This window comes from Pseudopipra pipra, chromosome 1 (genome assembly GCF_036250125.1).
Source record: "Pseudopipra pipra isolate bDixPip1 chromosome 1, bDixPip1.hap1, whole genome shotgun sequence".
Taxonomy (NCBI): Eukaryota; Metazoa; Chordata; class Aves; order Passeriformes; family Pipridae; genus Pseudopipra; species Pseudopipra pipra.
In genome coordinates this window covers 29,168,351-29,187,121 of record NC_087549.1, presented here as the reverse complement: position 1 = coordinate 29,187,121, position 18,771 = coordinate 29,168,351, and the positions used below count along the sequence as shown (strand labels likewise).

General features: G+C 39.4%; 1 protein-coding gene across 6 annotated transcripts in view; it reads right to left on the bottom strand.

Moving 5' to 3' along the window:
- Positions 1 to 18,771, bottom strand: part of ZNF704 (zinc finger protein 704) — a 136,136-nt gene that overhangs the window by 30,004 nt on the left and 87,361 nt on the right. For 4 of the 6 annotated variants that reach the window (XM_064650105.1, XM_064650083.1, XM_064650096.1 and 1 more), the window contains one exon: positions 1,544 to 17,620. The exons of 1 other annotated variant lie outside the window; for it this stretch is intronic. In XM_064650105.1, coding sequence (XP_064506175.1) covers positions 17,509 to 17,620 — 112 coding nt within the window. In that variant the 3' untranslated portion in view covers positions 1,544 to 17,508. Of the gene's footprint in view, positions 1 to 1,543; positions 17,621 to 18,771 lie in introns of those variants that run through there. One more of the 6 variants, XR_010429385.1, reaches the window with a different exon arrangement.

Genomic DNA, 18,771 nt, shown 5'->3' with positions numbered 1-18,771 from the left:
TTCTGTGAACTTCTGCAAGTATGATTAAAAATGTTTTCTTGCTGACTTCAAATCCCTTCCTTTTTATATCTACAGCAATCACCCACAGGATTCCCTGCTCTAATGATAACAGGTCAGACAGCTTTGGGTACCTGCCTGCGAGGAGTGGGGCTGTGAAGACAACCAGCTCCTCCAATAGAAGCTACAAGGTGCGCCGCTCACTCCAGCAGCGCCTGGAATCTGCTGGATCAAATGCACGTTCAGGAGGGGATGGTTTGGACATGTCCAGCTATAGTGCCCATGCATGTTGTTGGGCAGCAGGGCAGGGCCTCTTGGCCCAAGCTGTTTTGCCTCTGGCTTAGAGAACAGGTTAGTTTACAGATCTTCACTGGAGATGGATGACCAAGCGTGTGTGTGTGTGGCGAGGAAGTGTTGCTTGAAGGGAGGAAAGTGTGAACAGAAGAAGAGTGATAAAACCACTCATTAAATTTAATAGCCTTGCTATTTACACTGGAGTTGGCATTGCAGCAGTGGTTAGGAATGCATTAGCCAAAGGAAAATCTAAATATGACCTAAAAAAGCTAGAAGGGGAGTTGAGAATTGGACGGAAATTATACTAGCTTATACTTTTATTTTTTTTTAAGAAACTACTCCCTGTTTCAGGAATGTCTCTCCAACTTGCGACTTTCAAGCAGTAGGTTCATTAGCTTTACCATGAGAAAGGCATACCCTGGTCAAATGATCCTTTGCCTGTCAGGAATGTTCCTTGTTGTGCACATGGAGGTTGCTCCTTGGCTACCAGGGAAGAGCAGGACAGGGGAAGTGTTGTTAGCATAATGACCAGGAAGACCAGCATGAGTCTGGAAGTGGCAAACCACAGTCACTAGCTAAAGGCTGCACTTCAAAGAGGAGGCTCAGAGGTGACCTCATCACCGTCTATAACTACCTGAAGGGAAGTTCTAGCCAGGTGGGGGTTGGTCTCTTCTCTCAGGCACTCAGCAATAGGACAAGGGGGCACGGGCTTAAGCTCTGCCAGGGGAAATTTAAGTTGGATATCAGGAGAAAATTCTTTACAGAGAGAGTAATCAGGCATTGGAATGGGCTGCCCAGAGAGGTGGTGGATTCACCATCCCTGGAGATTTTTAAACGCAGATTGGACGTGGCACTGAGTGCCATGATCTAGTAAATGGACTGGATTTGGACCAAGGGTTGGACTCGATGATCTTGGAGCTCTTTTCCAACCCAATCGATTCTATGATTCTATGATTCTATGATTCTATGATTCTATGATTCTATAAATTCACAGGGCCAAAACTTAAAATTCTAACATTCCTGTCCTGTGTGTCTTACTCATAGTGTCTAAATATCGTCCTTCTGATCAAAGGGAAGGAAATCAGTCCTGTTTGTAATGAAGTCGATGCAAAGGTTCTCACTGACTCCAGCTGGTCCTTGGTTGATGCGCTGACATTCATGTCTGTAAAAGAACTAAAGTTCACATAAACGAGTAACAAAAGTTATACAGAAGGGGTTTATTACATGAATAATTTGACATACTCCGCGGCAGTCTGATATAAGTGCATTTAATAAACGTTTTGTGGACATCATAACAGTCGGAGTATTTCAGCTGAACAGTCAGTATTTGGCTGAATTCAAGCCAGTGCAAACCATGACATAATCATAAACAAGGAGTTACAGGTCTACAATGAGGTTAGACTAGATAGCAACAGCATATTTATTGTCACATCAAAGCATTACAAAGTATGAAAGCCCAATATTTCAACTATCTCTAAAATGGTATTTGTACAAAGCTGTCATAGATACCTAAATGTAAGGATTCATCTCATCAGTAATGGATCATGACTTGATTTTTGGGAGTTATTTCAATATTCAAAACTATTTGGGGCAACAAGAAGAAATGTAAACATCTGACAGTTCTTTGAAGGTCCCTTCTGAGAAAATACATTGTGTGCCACAGGAAAAGTGCATTCTAACTGGTGTGCCTGCTATGGCCAGTTTGACTCACATTCACTTAGCACCAGGTATTTATCCATTTCTGCAGTAAAAAGTTAGAAAATCTTTGTATTAACTCAGAAAAGAGAAAACAAAGTCAAAAGTTTTTTTTCTTCTTCTTTTTTTTAGAGGAACAACAATTAAATTAACCCCCCCCAACATTTAAACAGTTACCTCTTATGTACAAAGGAACCAAGAGCTAGCAAAGCGCATAGCCACTGAACAGTCTTTATTATTTTTTTCCTTCAGGTTCATGTACCTGAATATATGAGCTTATTTACAGGTGGACAGATATCCACAGAAGTAATAATCAGAATACTTCTATTTGGCTAAAAGTTGTATAAAAAAAGACAAAACACTTTGTTCAAATACTTTCCAAATATATATATATATTAAAAGTATTCAGTATTTCCATCAGTGCCAGAGTTGGAAGCTCTTTCTCGTAAAAATTTAACTTTGTGATAGTAAGTGACAGCAAAGGTCCGACTGTGTCAGTCAGAGCTTTGATGTGAGGAACTGCAGCTGGAGCTACCCCGGGCCCACTGGGCAGTTGCAGATTGCAGGGAAATGAATCCGTGTCTGTCTGTTGCAGTGACAGGCAACATCCTGGTGTAAGGGTGACCTGCCCCGCTCCAGGGAGTCTCCCATCCATGCTGGGCACCCCTGTGGAACCCTCTGGGGCAGGTCCCCTTTGAAAACAACCACCCAAAAACCTCTGAAGTAGTGGAAATATTCTTTATGCAAGTGGACAACTAGCATGGGCAGGGAGCTCAATAAATGGAAAAACATAATTGCCACACTAATTCTTGTAAAGAATATAAAATTAAAGGCCTTAGCCCATCAAATACAAATACATACTGCAAAAATATTTTTCAATTCAACATAACCTAGATGAGTGCACATCTCTGGATAGATAAGAATACTACTGCCTTCATACTGCTATCAAATATTTAAATACTTTGCATATAAACAAAATCTTTCTTTGTTGTTGACTCCAGGCTTGCTTTATTTTAAAGCAAGGATATTCTCAATATTTCTACGTTTTAGGTCTTTCTTCCTGTAGGATAAAGTGTAAGAAACACATTTCATTCATTTTGTAGATTGGGCTGATGTATATTACAGCAACAACTCAAAATTTAAGTAAGAAATGTTGCATGCAATATCTTTCTCCTTTAATTACACCAGCTACAAGAACAAGACATCCATTTTCCATCTTTCCTACTCCCTTCCAACAGAAGGTATGCTAAAACCAAGCTCTGATCCTTCATCCCTTCCACATCCCAGCCCTGAAGTCCGAGCAATGATCAGGATCAAGGGTTCAGTGTTTTGAGCACTGTATTGCCCAGGGCAGCAGGTCTCAGTAGTAAGACCACAACCCCTGAGGAGCCATCCATGCCTCCCAAGTGCCGCACAGCACCATGGGGAAGCGATGGGTAGAACGAAACCAGGCTGGTAGGGTGGCTAAAAACGCTGTCCCAGCCCAGGTGCAGTGGCTCCTCCCTGGCACAGGTTGACCGAATGTTGCTGCAAACTCCTACTGACCCTGTGTGAGAGCAGCTGCTGGTCCCACTCGGCTGCCCCAGTGTCCAAGATGCTGAGCAAGAGGGGCTGGAGCAGCTCTGGCAGAGCCAGCACAGATACCACATCCCTGTGTTTGGCCATGCTGGGTCTGGGAGTCCCAAGCGGTCTCCCAGAGCATTCCAGGTCCGGGCCTTGGCCACAGGTCCCCATTGACTCTGCTCCTGGGGCCCTGCTGCTCAGCATTCCTCCATCCTGCATCTTGGGTTTTTGGGGAGCAGAAACAAGACAAGAGACAAACAAATGCTAAAGGAGATGGGAGTACCTCCAGCTCCTGAAGTTCGGGGGGTTGCTAACCTAGGGAAAAGGTTGGAGTTGAACCTATTCAAGATACAGTATGCAGCTGTGTGAAAATGCATAGTTTGTCTGTATACATTCATTTACAAAGATCAAAGGAAGGTTCTTTGCTGTGTAGTTTAATTACCATCTACTTTTAACAAAAATGCAAGCTGACAAAGCTATAGGAGACCCGTTAAACACACTGCCTGGGAGCCAATGGTAGCTGAATGGCATTACCCAAATAGAGAATTAGCTGCTTTTTGCTTTTTTGAGATAATTTAAAGTAGTTTTTCATTCAAAGACTGTTGTTTCTGTAATAATGTATTTTCGGATTTCAAGAGATTCCTATTCAATCATGGTCATCTCAGTATAGACATACCCTGCTTTGAGGGTTAAGAAGTAAAAGCCCTCTAAGACAAACAAGCAAACCAACAGAAACCTGGTCTTAACTATGGCATGTGAGCTAGATTAAAAAACAATTCTTCTAAACTGCTGAAATTCTAGTTCAGTAGTGAATAGTATTTCTTTGCCTTTTTTTTTTTTTTTTTTTTGGTCAATACCTGAGCTAGTATTTAGAAAGTCCTATGAGTTTGCTCACTTCCCATTTATTCAGTTGACACTTTGGAACCTAGCTGCTTCCCATGAGGAATGTCTGTTGTCCTGAACATCCCTGAACATAACAGTAATGTACCAGGCAGGAGGGGCTTAAATAGAAGGAGAAAATCTTGGTTTAAATGATCTATTTAAATGTTGTTTTCCATTTGCACTTTTTCTGGAGAAAAATTGCTTTGTCACTTGTGACACTTACTAAAACACAGTGGTTTGCTACTAAATATAACTTTAACAAAGATGACTGCTCTTTGCTAATCAACATGTTCTATAAATATTTAATTCAGCAATGAACTGACTTTTCTCATGATACTTTATCTTCATGGTTGTTTCATGTACTTAATTTTTACTTGGGAATTGACTTAGATTTTTTCTTGCAAGTTTTATTCAACCTTATCAATGGAAATCGCACAAAAGCATTTTTGAAGCTAGAAAAAACTAATAATCAGAGAACCAGGATTCACATGGAGAAAAGTAAAATTATCAAAGCAATTATTCTGCAATCTAAAGTCAAGAAACATTGTCTGTAGCTAGCAAACTGATCGTTCACTGGGAAATGAAAAAGTAGTAAAGACTTTTTTCTATATAAACAATAAATATTAGAAGTGGGAGAGGATGAGATTTACTCATTCTAAAACCCAGTGACCAGAAAAAAATTATTCATTACCTGAATTACTTGAGAAAAAAAAAATCTTTCTTGATTTTTGTAAAATGTTACTTTGTCCAAAGCTCGTTTAGTGCATTATTAAAACTCAGGAGCTCGTGCTTAGCAAATCAAGAATTCAGTAGTCTTTCTTTAAAGTTTCGAGTGCAAGCAGATACATCTCAGTATTTTAACTCAATTATTTTCATTAACTTTTAGGCATTAATAGACACATTGCTTGTTTTGTCAATGTTTTTAATGTAAGAAAAACATCTGAAATGTTTGGAGTGTCCTGACTTGTACTGAGAATGACTCCCTAGATATTTGAAGTCTACTGCAATGCTCTTGGATCAGCAGGCAGAACTGACTCAGATGCAGACACAAAGATTTTAACAGTTTTTTTCATATGAAGTAACAGCAAAATTCTTAAGAGGAATTTTGGAGAGTCCAAGTCTGTGTGGTTTTGATCTAGCACTAAAACATTTTCAGTAGCAATAGATTGCTGGGGCTTTTTGATGAGTTATGGCCAAGGTCCTCTGAATTCTGGAGTTCTCCCCAGCTTTCAGTGCTAAAGGGAGACAGTGGGAGTCTGGCAAAGGCCTGAACTGTGGCATTTTGTTCTGGGTTTTTTGTTGTTGGTGGGTTTTTTTTTGTTTGTTTTTTTTTTTTTTTTTTTTTTTAAGAAACAGAAAAGAAAAAGCGGCTGCTTCTTATAAAAACCATTTTTTTTTGCTATGTTCGAGTGCATGGAAGCACCTTATCTAAATGTGCTGTGCTGGCCCACAGGCTGCCCCCAGAGGGCAGAATCCAACCAGACTGCAAAGGAGTAGCATCTACACACAACATCTTCCCTTCTAATCCTTCCTTCAAACATACAAGGAAATACAACAACCAGTCAGGCAACAGAGCTGTTATTTGTGCTGCCTGACAGAGCACCACCTTGGAGGCCTGTCACTGCTCTTGCTCCTCAGCCGAACACACAGTTTTCGGAGACACACTGTGCTGATACAAAGGTTTTAAGCTTAATTTTCCCTGTAATTCCAAGACCTGAGCAGTGCTGTACGGGCCTCATCTTTGTGGTAGGATGCACAGGGGATATCAGCCTATGCTTTCTCTTCCGCACAGGTATCAGGTGCTCGCCAATGTCAGGCACAAAGCTTGCACACCACTGGCAGTGCACTTGCCTCCCTCCAGGGACTCCCAGTGGTCCATGAAAGGACACAACAGCTTTACAGCATGCAGAAATACCTGGATCATGCCCATCCTTTGCAGGCAGAACTGCAGCTTGATTAAAAATGGCAAGATGATGTATCTGCAGCTCAATGTGAGACTGTAGCCAGGCTATTGGAGCAGCAGTCACCTTTGACTTTTATGTATGGATGTAGAAGTGAGAAAGCAGAAAATCTGAAAGTCTCTTAAAAGGAACTGAGGACTCTGGGAGGTGGCCAACTGAAAGCTTTTGCAGGGATTTCACAGGACTTCCAAGCTGTGCATGGTCTGTGCACACACACTTATCAACCTGGGAGAGGGGAGCCCAGGAAGGGCTCATGCTGGGAAGAAAGTATTGCATTGCTGCCTCTCTCTCCTCCCTTCGCTACCATGTGCTTTGTTTCCCCCACTTTTTTAGGCGTGATTTGGAATAAAAGAGTTTGGTACGAGGTAAAAGTCAAAAAGGTCTTTATTTTTCAAGGTACTCCACAAGATTTGAAGGGATTCTGTGCTGAGGCAAAGTAGCTGCTCTTTGTTTAAAGCGCTGAAACTGGCATCTACAAATTCTTAAGATAAACTACATGCAGTAGTATTAGGGCTGTAAGTTTAACACCAAAACCATAGGGAAGATGAGTTCTTCATTAGCTCATTTAGGAACAAAAGGATTGTCTTTAGGATACTAGTTCCCAAAATTAGTGCAGATGAAGGCAGGAAAAACCACATGGAAGTACCACTGCCAACCTGGCAGTGGGCCTGTAAGTGTAACAGCTTGGAGCGCTGCTGTTTAAAGCAGGAAAATCCATACTTGCACATGGCTTCTGCTGGTGCCTTGTACTTGCACGAGTTCAGCCCCTGCAGGGCTACTCAGGGGCTTCAGAGGCACCCACCAGACAGCACTGCCTTAGCACAGTGGAGAACACAGCTCTTTGGTGGTTAAGTTAAACTAATTTCAACTTTTCTGTGAGCTTTTTTCTTTTTAAACTTGCCTATTAAATAGTTCCACACATCTTTAAACTACATTAGGCTGATTTTTTTTTTAAAACTCCTATCAATTAAACTAATTCAGGTTTTGCGTACAAGCAAACTCAATGTCTAGAACTTTGTCTCCTGCTTATTCATATTCCATTTTAAATCATGATATCCATTAATGTACTGAATTTACCAAATAGTAATAAATTTCAGAGGTACAGTATTTCTCAATGTATCATTAAAAGTGTCTCCGATCTAAACATATTATTTGCTGCATGTTATGGACTTTGCAATTTTATAAAAACATTTTACTTTCATGGTTAATTTCTAGTTAAATCTAGATTAACAAAACCTTTATTGTTTAATATATCAAAAATACATGGCCCAACGAGTGAAAATATATATAAAGTGCAATGCAGAGCAAATTAAAAGCTCAGCAATTTTACACTGAAGTTAAAGAGGAAATGCTCTGGTTCTAAAAATAATAATCCAGAAAAAATATTTTTAAAAGAACTTAAATTTACTTTATATTCTCTGAAACAAGACTGGTAGGAAAAAAAGGAAGAACAATGTAGGCAGCAGGTCTTATAAGATCTTAATGAGACCCCAGCCAAGACAGGGTGGGATGATAAAGGCAGTATTATCATGCCTGCCACATGAAAGAGCAGAGGTACAAACCCAGAAGGCAATATGCTTTAGGCATAACCTGGGATACTTCTCTGGTGGGAAGGAAGAGCTGCTTCAACAGCAGCGCAAGCTTATGCCAACTTAATCTGCTGTGAACTGCAGCGTTAGGTGAAGTGTAGAGGTCTAAATCTAAAATAATATTCCCCAAACACCTCTACTGACAAAAATAATATCTGGCTCCTTGCAAATGCAGGGGTGGCTGGTGCCATGTTAGAAATGCCCCTGGAACAGCGATGAGGCGATGCCCCCTTTATAAAGGTCTACTAATAAAACACTAACTTAGAAAGGATAAGAGTTGTGAAAGAGTTGGAAAGAGCCTCCTTTACATGGGGGTCAAACTCACATTGGCCTCAGTTTAGGGCTCAGTGCTGGGTTCCAGCAAATCTTTGGGAAAAAGACTTGGTTAAGGTTACAGGGCTCTGTTAGAGCCCCCACGGGAGCTGCAGCATGGCTCTGGAAGGAGCGAAACAACCCCTTCTGATTTCAACATTGACAATACTGTAATTTATTCAGTGACTTCAACATAAAAGTTCACTCACAGTTTTATTTTAATCTTTCAAAACAAGAATATTCTTCAAAAGACTGTTCTGTCCTATGAACATGCCATGAATGTGTGAGGATAACCAACCTCCCTCAAGCTGGACACAACAAAGACAGCACTTGCTCCAGCCAACAGCACATGGACTATGGTGGTGACTCCCTTCACAGAAGCTTGGCTATCCTGGGTCCCATCCTGAGAGACCTCCTTCTCCCTGGGCCTGGTATCAGTATCCATCAGTAGGATGGATTACAGACTGAATACCACTTGCTTAGCAGCTCTTAAATCTGTCACTAAGTGACACATCCAAAGTACTGCCACTTTGGTATCACCAGAAACTCTTCCAACAGCTGTGCAAAGGTGCCGAGGTACATATCCACCCCTCTCACAAAGCCTAACAGCAAAATCCTCAGGCACTCAGAAAGGGAGAGTCACAATTTCACACTCCCAATTCCAGTGGAAAGTCACAGAGAAGAAAACGCACATGCCTTTGCTCTACAACCATTACCCGTGTGAGCACTCCTTGTCAAAGCACGGGAACAACTGCAACTCTCTTGAGAAAATCTGTACTGTTTGGAGTACAATGTGATCTGCATTCTGCTCTTAATTGTGTAACAAGACTTCTTATCAGGCTTGTAATTTAAAAAAAAAAACAACCAACCAACACCACAAAAATCAAACCACAGAACTTCTGTAACTGTAACTGACTTCAGACGAGTTTCCTCCTACTGGGATTCAATCTGAGCAATTTTGTTTCAGGTCTTGCCTGACTGGCTCAAGCCTCTTTTGACTAAGTTGTCTCAAAGTTTGAGTTTGTCCCTCGGCGCCTTTGCTAGAAGTCAAACAGGGAAACAACCAAAGAGCCTTCTGTTCAACAAATCTGATTATTTCTGGCTTTCAGTTAATTCTGGACTCTGAGCACGAGACAAAAAAAAAAGAAAGAGGGATAAGAAGATGACGTGTGTGTCATTATCTAACAGAAGAAAAAAAAACCCCACCAACAAACCCCTCCAGGAGTAGGATAGCCAGATACACTGTACTTGGCAGCCCTACTCCATTGACCCCAGTGCAGATGGAGGGAAGAAATATGTGAGTGGAACTTTTAGTCTGACTGTTCAAATTTTTTTATGACTGAACATAATCTTTTCCCATAATCTTCTGCTTGTATGAACTCTCCTCTTAAGTCAGAGTAGATCATGTGTGATCTCATTCAGACTGTACAGTGAATGAAGTGAATGAAGAACCCTCTCCATTTTAAAAGTTATTTTCAAAAGAATACAATTTCAAGCCAAATACTGCTAATTTGGAATGTTTTCATGATCAGAATACAAATAAAATCCAGTAAGAAAATGCAAGAGACAAAGCAAACACTGAACATTGAAGTAAGCATTTTCATGTCACCATGGGAAATTTCAGACTAAACTATGTCTGTAACCAAGGGCAAGAGATTTTTTCTTTCCATAATCCAGAACTTGTATGGCTTTGTAAAGGTGTTTTAGGTTACTTCTGCCATGTAAAACAACATACCACTAGTCTATGTGATTTACAATTTCCCCTCTCCTCCTTTTGGTTCTTAGGAAATCCCAAATCCTGTTTCATAATGTATAATAAATGGTTATAAAATTACACCAACATTATAATTTCAGAGAGGTAATAAGATCCCAGTGCTATAAAAGTCAGTTTTCAGAGAGTGCACATTTTTCAGTGATGTACAAACACACACCACTTGTTTCCATAATTTAGCCCTTTGTAAGTATTGCACCTGGTTAATAAGGCTACTGTCTATTTTCTCTTAATACTATGTATAGACAACATGATCTGTGGTTTAAAAGCACAGTATTCCTAAAGTGTTTAGGTAAATTCATTTATTTCCTTGCATACTCAGAGCTCCTATGCCTCCAGTTCCCTGGAGGAGTGTTGAGTGTACAGGGAGTACAGATGGAATGATATAAATTTATATAATGTGACCTGCTTGTGCTCAAATGAGTTCCTTTGAGCTTGATGGCAAATACACGGCTTTTACAAACCTAAGCAATGCTTTCACATGCTGAAATGTGCAGCTGAACTACTCTTCTTTCTCACTTTCCCTTTTGCAAAGCAAAAAATAATAATAAAAAAAAGAATTCTCTAAATTTGTCTGGTCTTCTAAATACAACATAAATTCCATAAAACCAGGAAAAGATAGATTGTCTCACAAAGTGCATATTTCAAACAAAGCTATAGGAGTATCTGCTCTTGCTAAGGACTGATTTCACAGGAGCATAAAAATGTGTGCCAAACTTTAGAAACACGGAGAGTCTCATAAGCAAACTCCGCAAGTTGAGGTAAACACATATGTGAGTGCTCTGATGAACCTGAGCCTACACTTCATTCTTGGAATACCAGTAGTTCTACCTCTGCACAGCCATACTTCCCAATTTACAGATTACGTGCTCCCCTTCCCCGAAAGATTTGCTGGCATCACTGTAAGAATTAGTTACTACAGTTAAATACTGATACTAAGAATTTGGATACCATGTAAGTGCTATTTACATTTTTAGGTTCTAATACTGAAGATCCTGATTTTTATTCACTTCAGTATACACGTTTGGAATTTGCAGCATGGATCTCTGGACACGGGAAAAAGTTGATAGGAAAAAACGACTATGGATCAAAAATTATTTTTCTGTGTAAAAATAAAGCAAAATTGAGAATCTTCAAAATTTGAAGAATTTCAAAATTCTAGTTAACATAGTTTGATAAAACCCTGGGTTTACAGAAGCCGATACCTTTGCAGATAAGAAAAAAAAAATGTGGTGGCATGTTTTCTTTTTAATTTTAAATAATTAAATTATTATTTAAATAATTTTAAATTTTAATTAGCCCTTTTCAAAGTGCACTACACAACTCTCCAGGATATCGTGCTGACATAATGCTTTTTTGCTTGCTGAAGTCATTTGGTAAGAAGTAATCCAATTACAGACAAAGCATGCTTTGACCAAGCAACTATATAAACAAGACGCTTTTATATTTACAGAAGATCCTGAAAAGATTTACACAAATGTATAGATTTACATTTTTATTAGGTTATGGTTCAAGCTCACTTTCTATATTTTTATAAGCTACAACATTAAGTAGGATCAAGTTCATCAATTAGTGCTTCATTCTCATTTTAATAATTCAAGTACTGATATATTGCTCTTTTAATTTTGCCTAAAATAGAAAAAAATTCAATTTCCTAGCAATCTTCCATTCAAATAAACCCACATCCTGCCTTCACAGCCCTCTCATGTTCCCTGAGGAAATTTGTATTAACTATCTCTTATTTCCCTGTCTTCCCATGGCAGCTTTCTACAAACATTTTAGTAATTTCTGTTTATCTGGACATTAAACATCATATACTAATTGCTGCACGGTATCGCATACAAAGATAAGGACTTCAAAATCAAACCTGAATTTTTTAAGAGAATTGGCAAACAGTAAATACTAATATTCAAACATATTTTAATGTTCAAGTCCATCTTTAGCATTGAATCACATAAAGAATTTGAATTTAATTTTGAAACACCACCTCATGAGTACAATGTTGTGTATGTGCCCAAATAGCAGGAAAGCTGAAACAGTATTTCTATTGCTAAATTTATTTCCCTCAAGGGTATATTAGAGACCTCACATTCAGATCCTAACATGTAAGGAGAATCATTCCTGGTGTTAAGATGTGTTAAAAAAACCAGCACAACACTGGCTTGTCAATTTATCTAGTCCTTTCCATTTCATCAGCTGAATGAGTTGTACCTGTGAGCAGGAGCGAGCATCAGAGCAACCTGTATTTTCTTCTGCCTGGTGCCATCAGAAACAGGCTGATTTCTGTTCTCAGGGTCTTTCTGGATTGCTATTACAAATGGTCTGTGTGAAGCACAAAAATCATGATGACTGCTTTTTGTATTGATGAATAAACTCAAAAAAGTTGCAAGTAGAAGATGTACACTCCTTAAATCCCACATTTGACAGAAGTGACAGCACGGTTGATGCAAAACCACTGTAGTGCAAGATGGAAAAGGCAGCTCAGGTGGCACTACCAACAACAGGTGTACACTGGCTGTTTTGCAAGCTTGAAGCTTTTCAAGCTCCACAGGGATGCAGACAAGGGCTGCTCATGTCTAGCAGATACAGAACATATTTAAACCCTCAGCTTGGTTGATTTTTACGTATGACTTACTTTCTAGCTATTTTCTAAAGGTGCCATAAAACTCCGCTGTTATACTAGAACAAAATCTACACTACAATGCTTTACAACTGTCCAGTTATCTACCAGAAAAATCCCAACAAATGCAGGTTAAATCCCATGCTCCACACTGGTTTCAGTTCCAGTGCTACCATCTTACAGGAAGATTGAATAAAATATAAGACAAAGATGAGACTTGACAAATGTTTTCATATCAAAGTGTTTCTAAAAAAAGGTGCAGCACAACTTTCTCCAGCAGGTGCCTATAGTTTGACCCAACAAAAAGAAGCCTCGCTGGCAACCACCTATGTCTCTGCACATGGCTAGCAAGCTTCTAATTTCATGTCCTGTTTCTGACACGGTGTTCTAACATATTTACAGGCAGGGGAAGAAATAAATCACTCTGTATTGCCACATTCACAGCGATTGTCCTGGATTCTCAGTAGGGCTGCTTTAGCTGGTCCCAGGCCACAGCAACCAATAGAAGAACATCCTGACTCAGTGGGTCAGAATGATAAAGTCAGGGACAAGAACATCTGGGACATTGCACGCAGCTGGAATCTGTTCCAACATGCAGGTTCTGCAACAGCTTTTGGCTAAAGCTTTACCTCCTGTTGTGTTGCCTATCTAGTCATTATTGTAAAAAAAAAAAAAAAGGGAGAAGAAATGAAGACAGTGATGTCAGCAAAAGTGAACAGCTGCAAGGAACTTGTAGATAATTAGACAGCTAACATTGATACAAGGCTAAGGATTTGGAAAAAGTAATTGGACACACAGGCATTCTGCTCAGCTTATTAGCACAAGCATGGCTAACATGCCAACAGGTACATGCTAGGTGATGACTGGTATTGGTTAAAAGTGTAAACTTGCAGATTGGAACAGAAGAGTTTTTACTCACTTTTGCATCTTGTATATCCTGTTACATTTGTGCAAGGCACTAGAGAATCAGGCACATTGTTCTGTGTGGAAACCGTTTTATGACTAAGATGATCTGAGTTTTAAAGTCCAACAGTTTCATACAGGAGCAGTTGGAGCACAGTCCCATATTAAAATTGCTATTAAAATTTTCCACTTCTAAAATGATCTCATTTTACAGATCTTTCAGGGGATGGGGGAATGGGGAAGTGGGAAATAGCTTTGTTCTAATACGGAAACTGCTAAAGAAAAATATTCGGGATTAATACAGTTGATCTCCACTCCGATACTGATGTTGGCAATTTCTGTTACCAGTATCAAGAAGTGGCTAAACACATAATAATAGTAACAATAAAACAGATCTTTACATTTTTATATCAAGTTCTGGCTCTCAACATATATGAACCCACATCCAAATCCCTGCAGCACAGAGAGACTGCGCCATGTGCTCAGGCCATTCCTTCTGACTTCCCTGGGAGGTCAGAGACAATGACCTACCTCCCACAGAGAAACAGAAAATAGAGGAATTGGCATGTACTGATGACAATAAATGACCACAGCGTTCAGGCTAGCTCTTCCTTGGGAAAACAAAGAAATCAGACTGTTTGGAGAGGTCAGTGCAGATGTGTGAGATAAATCAGGTGTCAGGAGGACAGCAATGCAGCTCAAAGCAACACAGAAGAAAGAGACTGAAAAATGGAAGAGGTTACTCCAGATTATGCTCAGTACTGCCAGCAGAGGAAAGGCTTTGCTGACATTTCTGTCCTTCCTAGGTGTGTCAGGATCATGAAGGGATTTCGGTGGGCACTGAAGTGCTCATGTGACATGAAGTGATCGGAGCTCAAAACACAAAGCCACTGGTGCAGGCCCAGACAGCCATGCTGTCCTGCTATTGTGGCCTTGGGTGAGATGTGGTAACTCCAGAAGTGCCTACTTATGAATCAAAATGCCACAGCCATAAGATCCAAAACTGATTTAATATAAACTGCTGATTAAAGATCGTGTAAAAATACTGGTAACTTAGTTTTGTCCTGGCAGGATTTATCAAGTACCTTTCTGCCCTCTGCCTTGCTGACACCAACTTTCTCTCCTGTTTTGATGGTTTGTGGCTTTTGTCCTTTACATAATCCATATCCAATTTGTACCAGAGGGCAATCTGGTCTGGCAACAAAACCATTCTTCTGTGCAGAAATTCATAAAGAATAATCTTATTACAACAATTCATAAAGTGCCCTTGGGAAAGGTGCTCACAATGCCATGACATTATAGAAACAATATACAATCTGACAAATTATTTTAAAAAAAATCCTCCGAAGCAAAAAGGAGGGGGAACAACAAATATATAGGCAAATACTGTTAGTCTGACAACAGTCAAATTAATCATGGAATGCTTTATAGTCTTGGAGTGCTTGTAAAAATGGGAGGGGGGGGGGGCAAATTGGCAGGAGTATCTTGGAAAAATCCCAAATATTTTAAGTTCTATCAAAGTAAGTACACCACCAGCAAGCCCTGTGTTTGAATATGAAATGTCTATGAATTACTATGAGGTATTTTACTATGGAAATTGAAAAAAATACAACATCTAAAGAAAACCCACGACCCACATTTTACTAAGAGGAAAGAAGATAATACAATGGTTATGTATATCCACTGACCCTTAGTGTCTTGGTTTTTTTCTATTTGTAAAGAAAACAATCTTTCTCCTCCCTGTTGATTCCAGATTTTATATACACATATAAAACTATATAATATATAGTTTTACATATATGTATACACACACATACAAAAATACTCATACACACATATGTGTATATATTTTAGGGTCTTACTAGCTTTCAGAGTCTATTTTTCTTTTTTCTTAATGACTTAGAGAACACAATTGGGCAAAAAATCAAGTAATTGCATGCATGCAAGCATATCTTGCCACTTGTGCATGTAAATTACACAATTGTAAATAACTGCAGAAATAGCATGCTCAAATTAGGCACCTGATTGCCCAATTAACTTGTTCACAGAAAATCAGATGATAACCTTCAGTATCTCCTATTATAGATTTTTCTTTTCCATGCTACCTTACTGAATCCATAGTGTATATTCCAAACAGCTGCATTGTTATTCTGTGCTTTTACACAGGCACAAGCAGCACTGCACACTTAATAAAGCTATCAATTGAACTTTGGACCAGATTTCAGAAAGTTGTTCAGATATTTAAAAGTTCCCTTATTTCACTGAGAACAAGCCAGCACAGACAATTTAAAAAAAAAAAAAAAAGAAGAAAAAGATTTGGTCTAATTTTAATTGGTTAGAATATTATGAAAGAAAAAAAATAACCCAGGCATTTGCAGCCCTTCATGCTGCAATTAATAGCAAGTTTTGCTTCTGTGTCTTTGATTTTTTTAAGATGTCTTGTTTTCTTTTATAGGTAAGTATTATTTAACCATATACATTCATTTTCTAGTAAATCCTTACTTTATTTTTGCTCTGAAATAATCATTAATTAACAGTAATTTGATACAAGTTGAGACAGAACACCAGCTTGCCGCACTCTGGTGCGTACTTCCTAATGGACAGCTAAAGTAAATGACCCAAATCTATCAAAGTACTGCAAGCAGAGAAACTTTTTCATTTGTATAACAAAATGATTTAAGAAATTGATTTTTACCATAAATAACGTTGCTCCTTTGCTGTTGTACTTCTTTTTCTGAGATGATGTTGTGGAAAGGGGGTATTTTCTTTACCAATTTTTTGCATCAAATAAATCTTAGTAGCTTTAACAGAAAAAAAAAAAAAGCTGAGCAAACCATTATCTAAAAAAAAATCTCTCAAATAAGAGAAAAGGAAGCAAAAGCAGAACTGCTGGGCTGGATCATGTCCCTGAATAGATATTACAAATAATCATAGTGGCTGCAAGTACCAGTTCTTCATAGGCCTCCTGCAGCAACAGCCGTGCTGGTCCTACTGTTCATACTCTCTCAGAAAGGGGAGAGTGGTAAGAAAAGCTACTGGACTGCCAATATATTCTTATGGGTTTCAATCAAGCATCACTGGCTTTCTTCTCTCAACTTCTCGTGACAATATCTGCTGGTGACTTTACACTGCTGCTTTTCTTCCTCTAGAGGGTCAAAATCCAATTTGGTACTTAAATTACTTTGTTCCACTCCACTGGTCTGTGACTGGTTTAAAAATCTTCCAGAAGCATTGCTTGTCCTTCTTGCAAATTCAGATTTTGCTTTTCCCCTATAAGCAAACAAACAAAACAAACAAACGAAAATCCCAACTCCTCCCCACATCCCCTTTCCAAAAATATATTAATGATCATTCATATCAGGAGAATTATTTAGCAGTATCCAGTCTCAGTACAGCTTTTGTTGAGAAAACTGTAGCTTATACGACTCTGAAGTGTTTATTAGAAAGCTTTCAAAAAGATATCTTCGTTTCAGGAACAGAAAACTTGATCAGTTTAGCAGATACAGATGTTCACAGCACAGAGACTGAAATGGTTAAAAATTATCCTAAGGAGCAAGTAGCTCATGGAGTTAGCAAAATAATTAACTTTTTCCTTTCTTTTACAGAAAAACACTAATAGCTGCTCTGGTTTCCATGCTTACTAAGACAGAATTTTGTTGTATGTTCTTGGTTTTGCTTTTTTTTTTTGCGCTATTGCTCCACACAGGTTTTAATTAGTGCTTCTCCTTGGCTACAAGTGCTTCACTTTGAAATACAAAGCTCTTTAAAAAAAAAAAAAACAACAAAAAACATCCCAAAAACCCAAAGCCCCCAACACCACATCACTGGAGGGGAAAATGGGAAGTGATACAGTGCAGTTGCAGCAATCTGGTTCTGCTGTTGTCCTCCCCCATCCCCAAATCCTCTGCATAATTTCAATTGTTAGTCGATGAACCTTTGGCAGGCCTTCTTCCATCGGCAGGCAGTACACCACATATCTCTGTTCTCCATCCCATAGACCTTCCGACACTTTTTCCCCTCCCCTCTAGGCTTCCTGTCAGAGAGAAAGGGAAGCTCGTTAAGGAGATGCTTTAGTAGCATTGCTTTTCACCCTAAAATCAGGATAACAATCTCAATGGAGTGCAGAAGGCAGAGAGCCCTGGGTGTTTCACGGGGATTTGGGCTGTTTTCAAGTCAGCTGGGAGCTAATGAAGCAGACAGACAGTCATAGCCGTGACTCCACAGCTCTGAGGGACCAGGCCTTCTCCTTGCCTGGCTTCCACAGCCTGTGCAGCAGCTGCTGAGCCTTCTCCTCTGCTCCTGGGATGATCCCTGACTTTACCCAGCAACTAAACCTGGACTAATAAATTGTAGTTTAGCCACATGAAATGCCTTGATGGACAGTCATAGCTGTTCCACAGTACAGGCCAGGTCACGTCAGGCAGAAGTGATGCAGAGCTGTGGTAAAAATACTTGGCATAGCTTGTAGCATCAGATCTTGACCACCAGCAGGTAGCAGCTATGCCAAACGGGAGAAAAGCCACCAGCTCCTAAGCTTGCCAGTCCTTCCTGCACAGTTTGCTCTGAGCTCACTGACTGAAAAACAACAAAGTGAGTGAAAAGTTTTAACCCTTACCCTCACCTGCAGCACGTTTGCATGTGCTCCTTCTCTGTTGTCCCCAAAGCCAGCAAGGTGGGCAGCACCTGCTTTTACAGCTATAAAAATTGTCCTGCTTTCCATCTTACGACCACACTCAAAAGTTCTCAAGTTTAGAAAATGATCCAACTAACTGTTAAAATGGAACTTTTTTTACTCAACACACAGCAAGCCAGCAAACCTGAGGAGCAATGCTTCACCAAGCAACTCAACATTCACTACAGCAGTGCCAGCTGTCATGGCATCTTTAAATGAAATAACTGTACTGACAGAATTGTTTAATACAGGTATTACATGTTGCATGGCACATGTGGGAATTGCCTGGTGATTCCTCTTCCATTTTCTGACTACTGAACATTAATTAATGGGCACAATCCGTGAACTGGGGAAGATTCTGAGTTTGGTTTGTAGCATATGCAACAATCTGAGAGTCCTGAAGAAAATCAAAAGCATGAAATCTTTTTTTGTCTCATTTTAGGGTATAGTCACCTTTAGGACTGGGAGAAATAAAGAGTTTCTTTACCAGAAGAAATTTAGCATCACAGTTT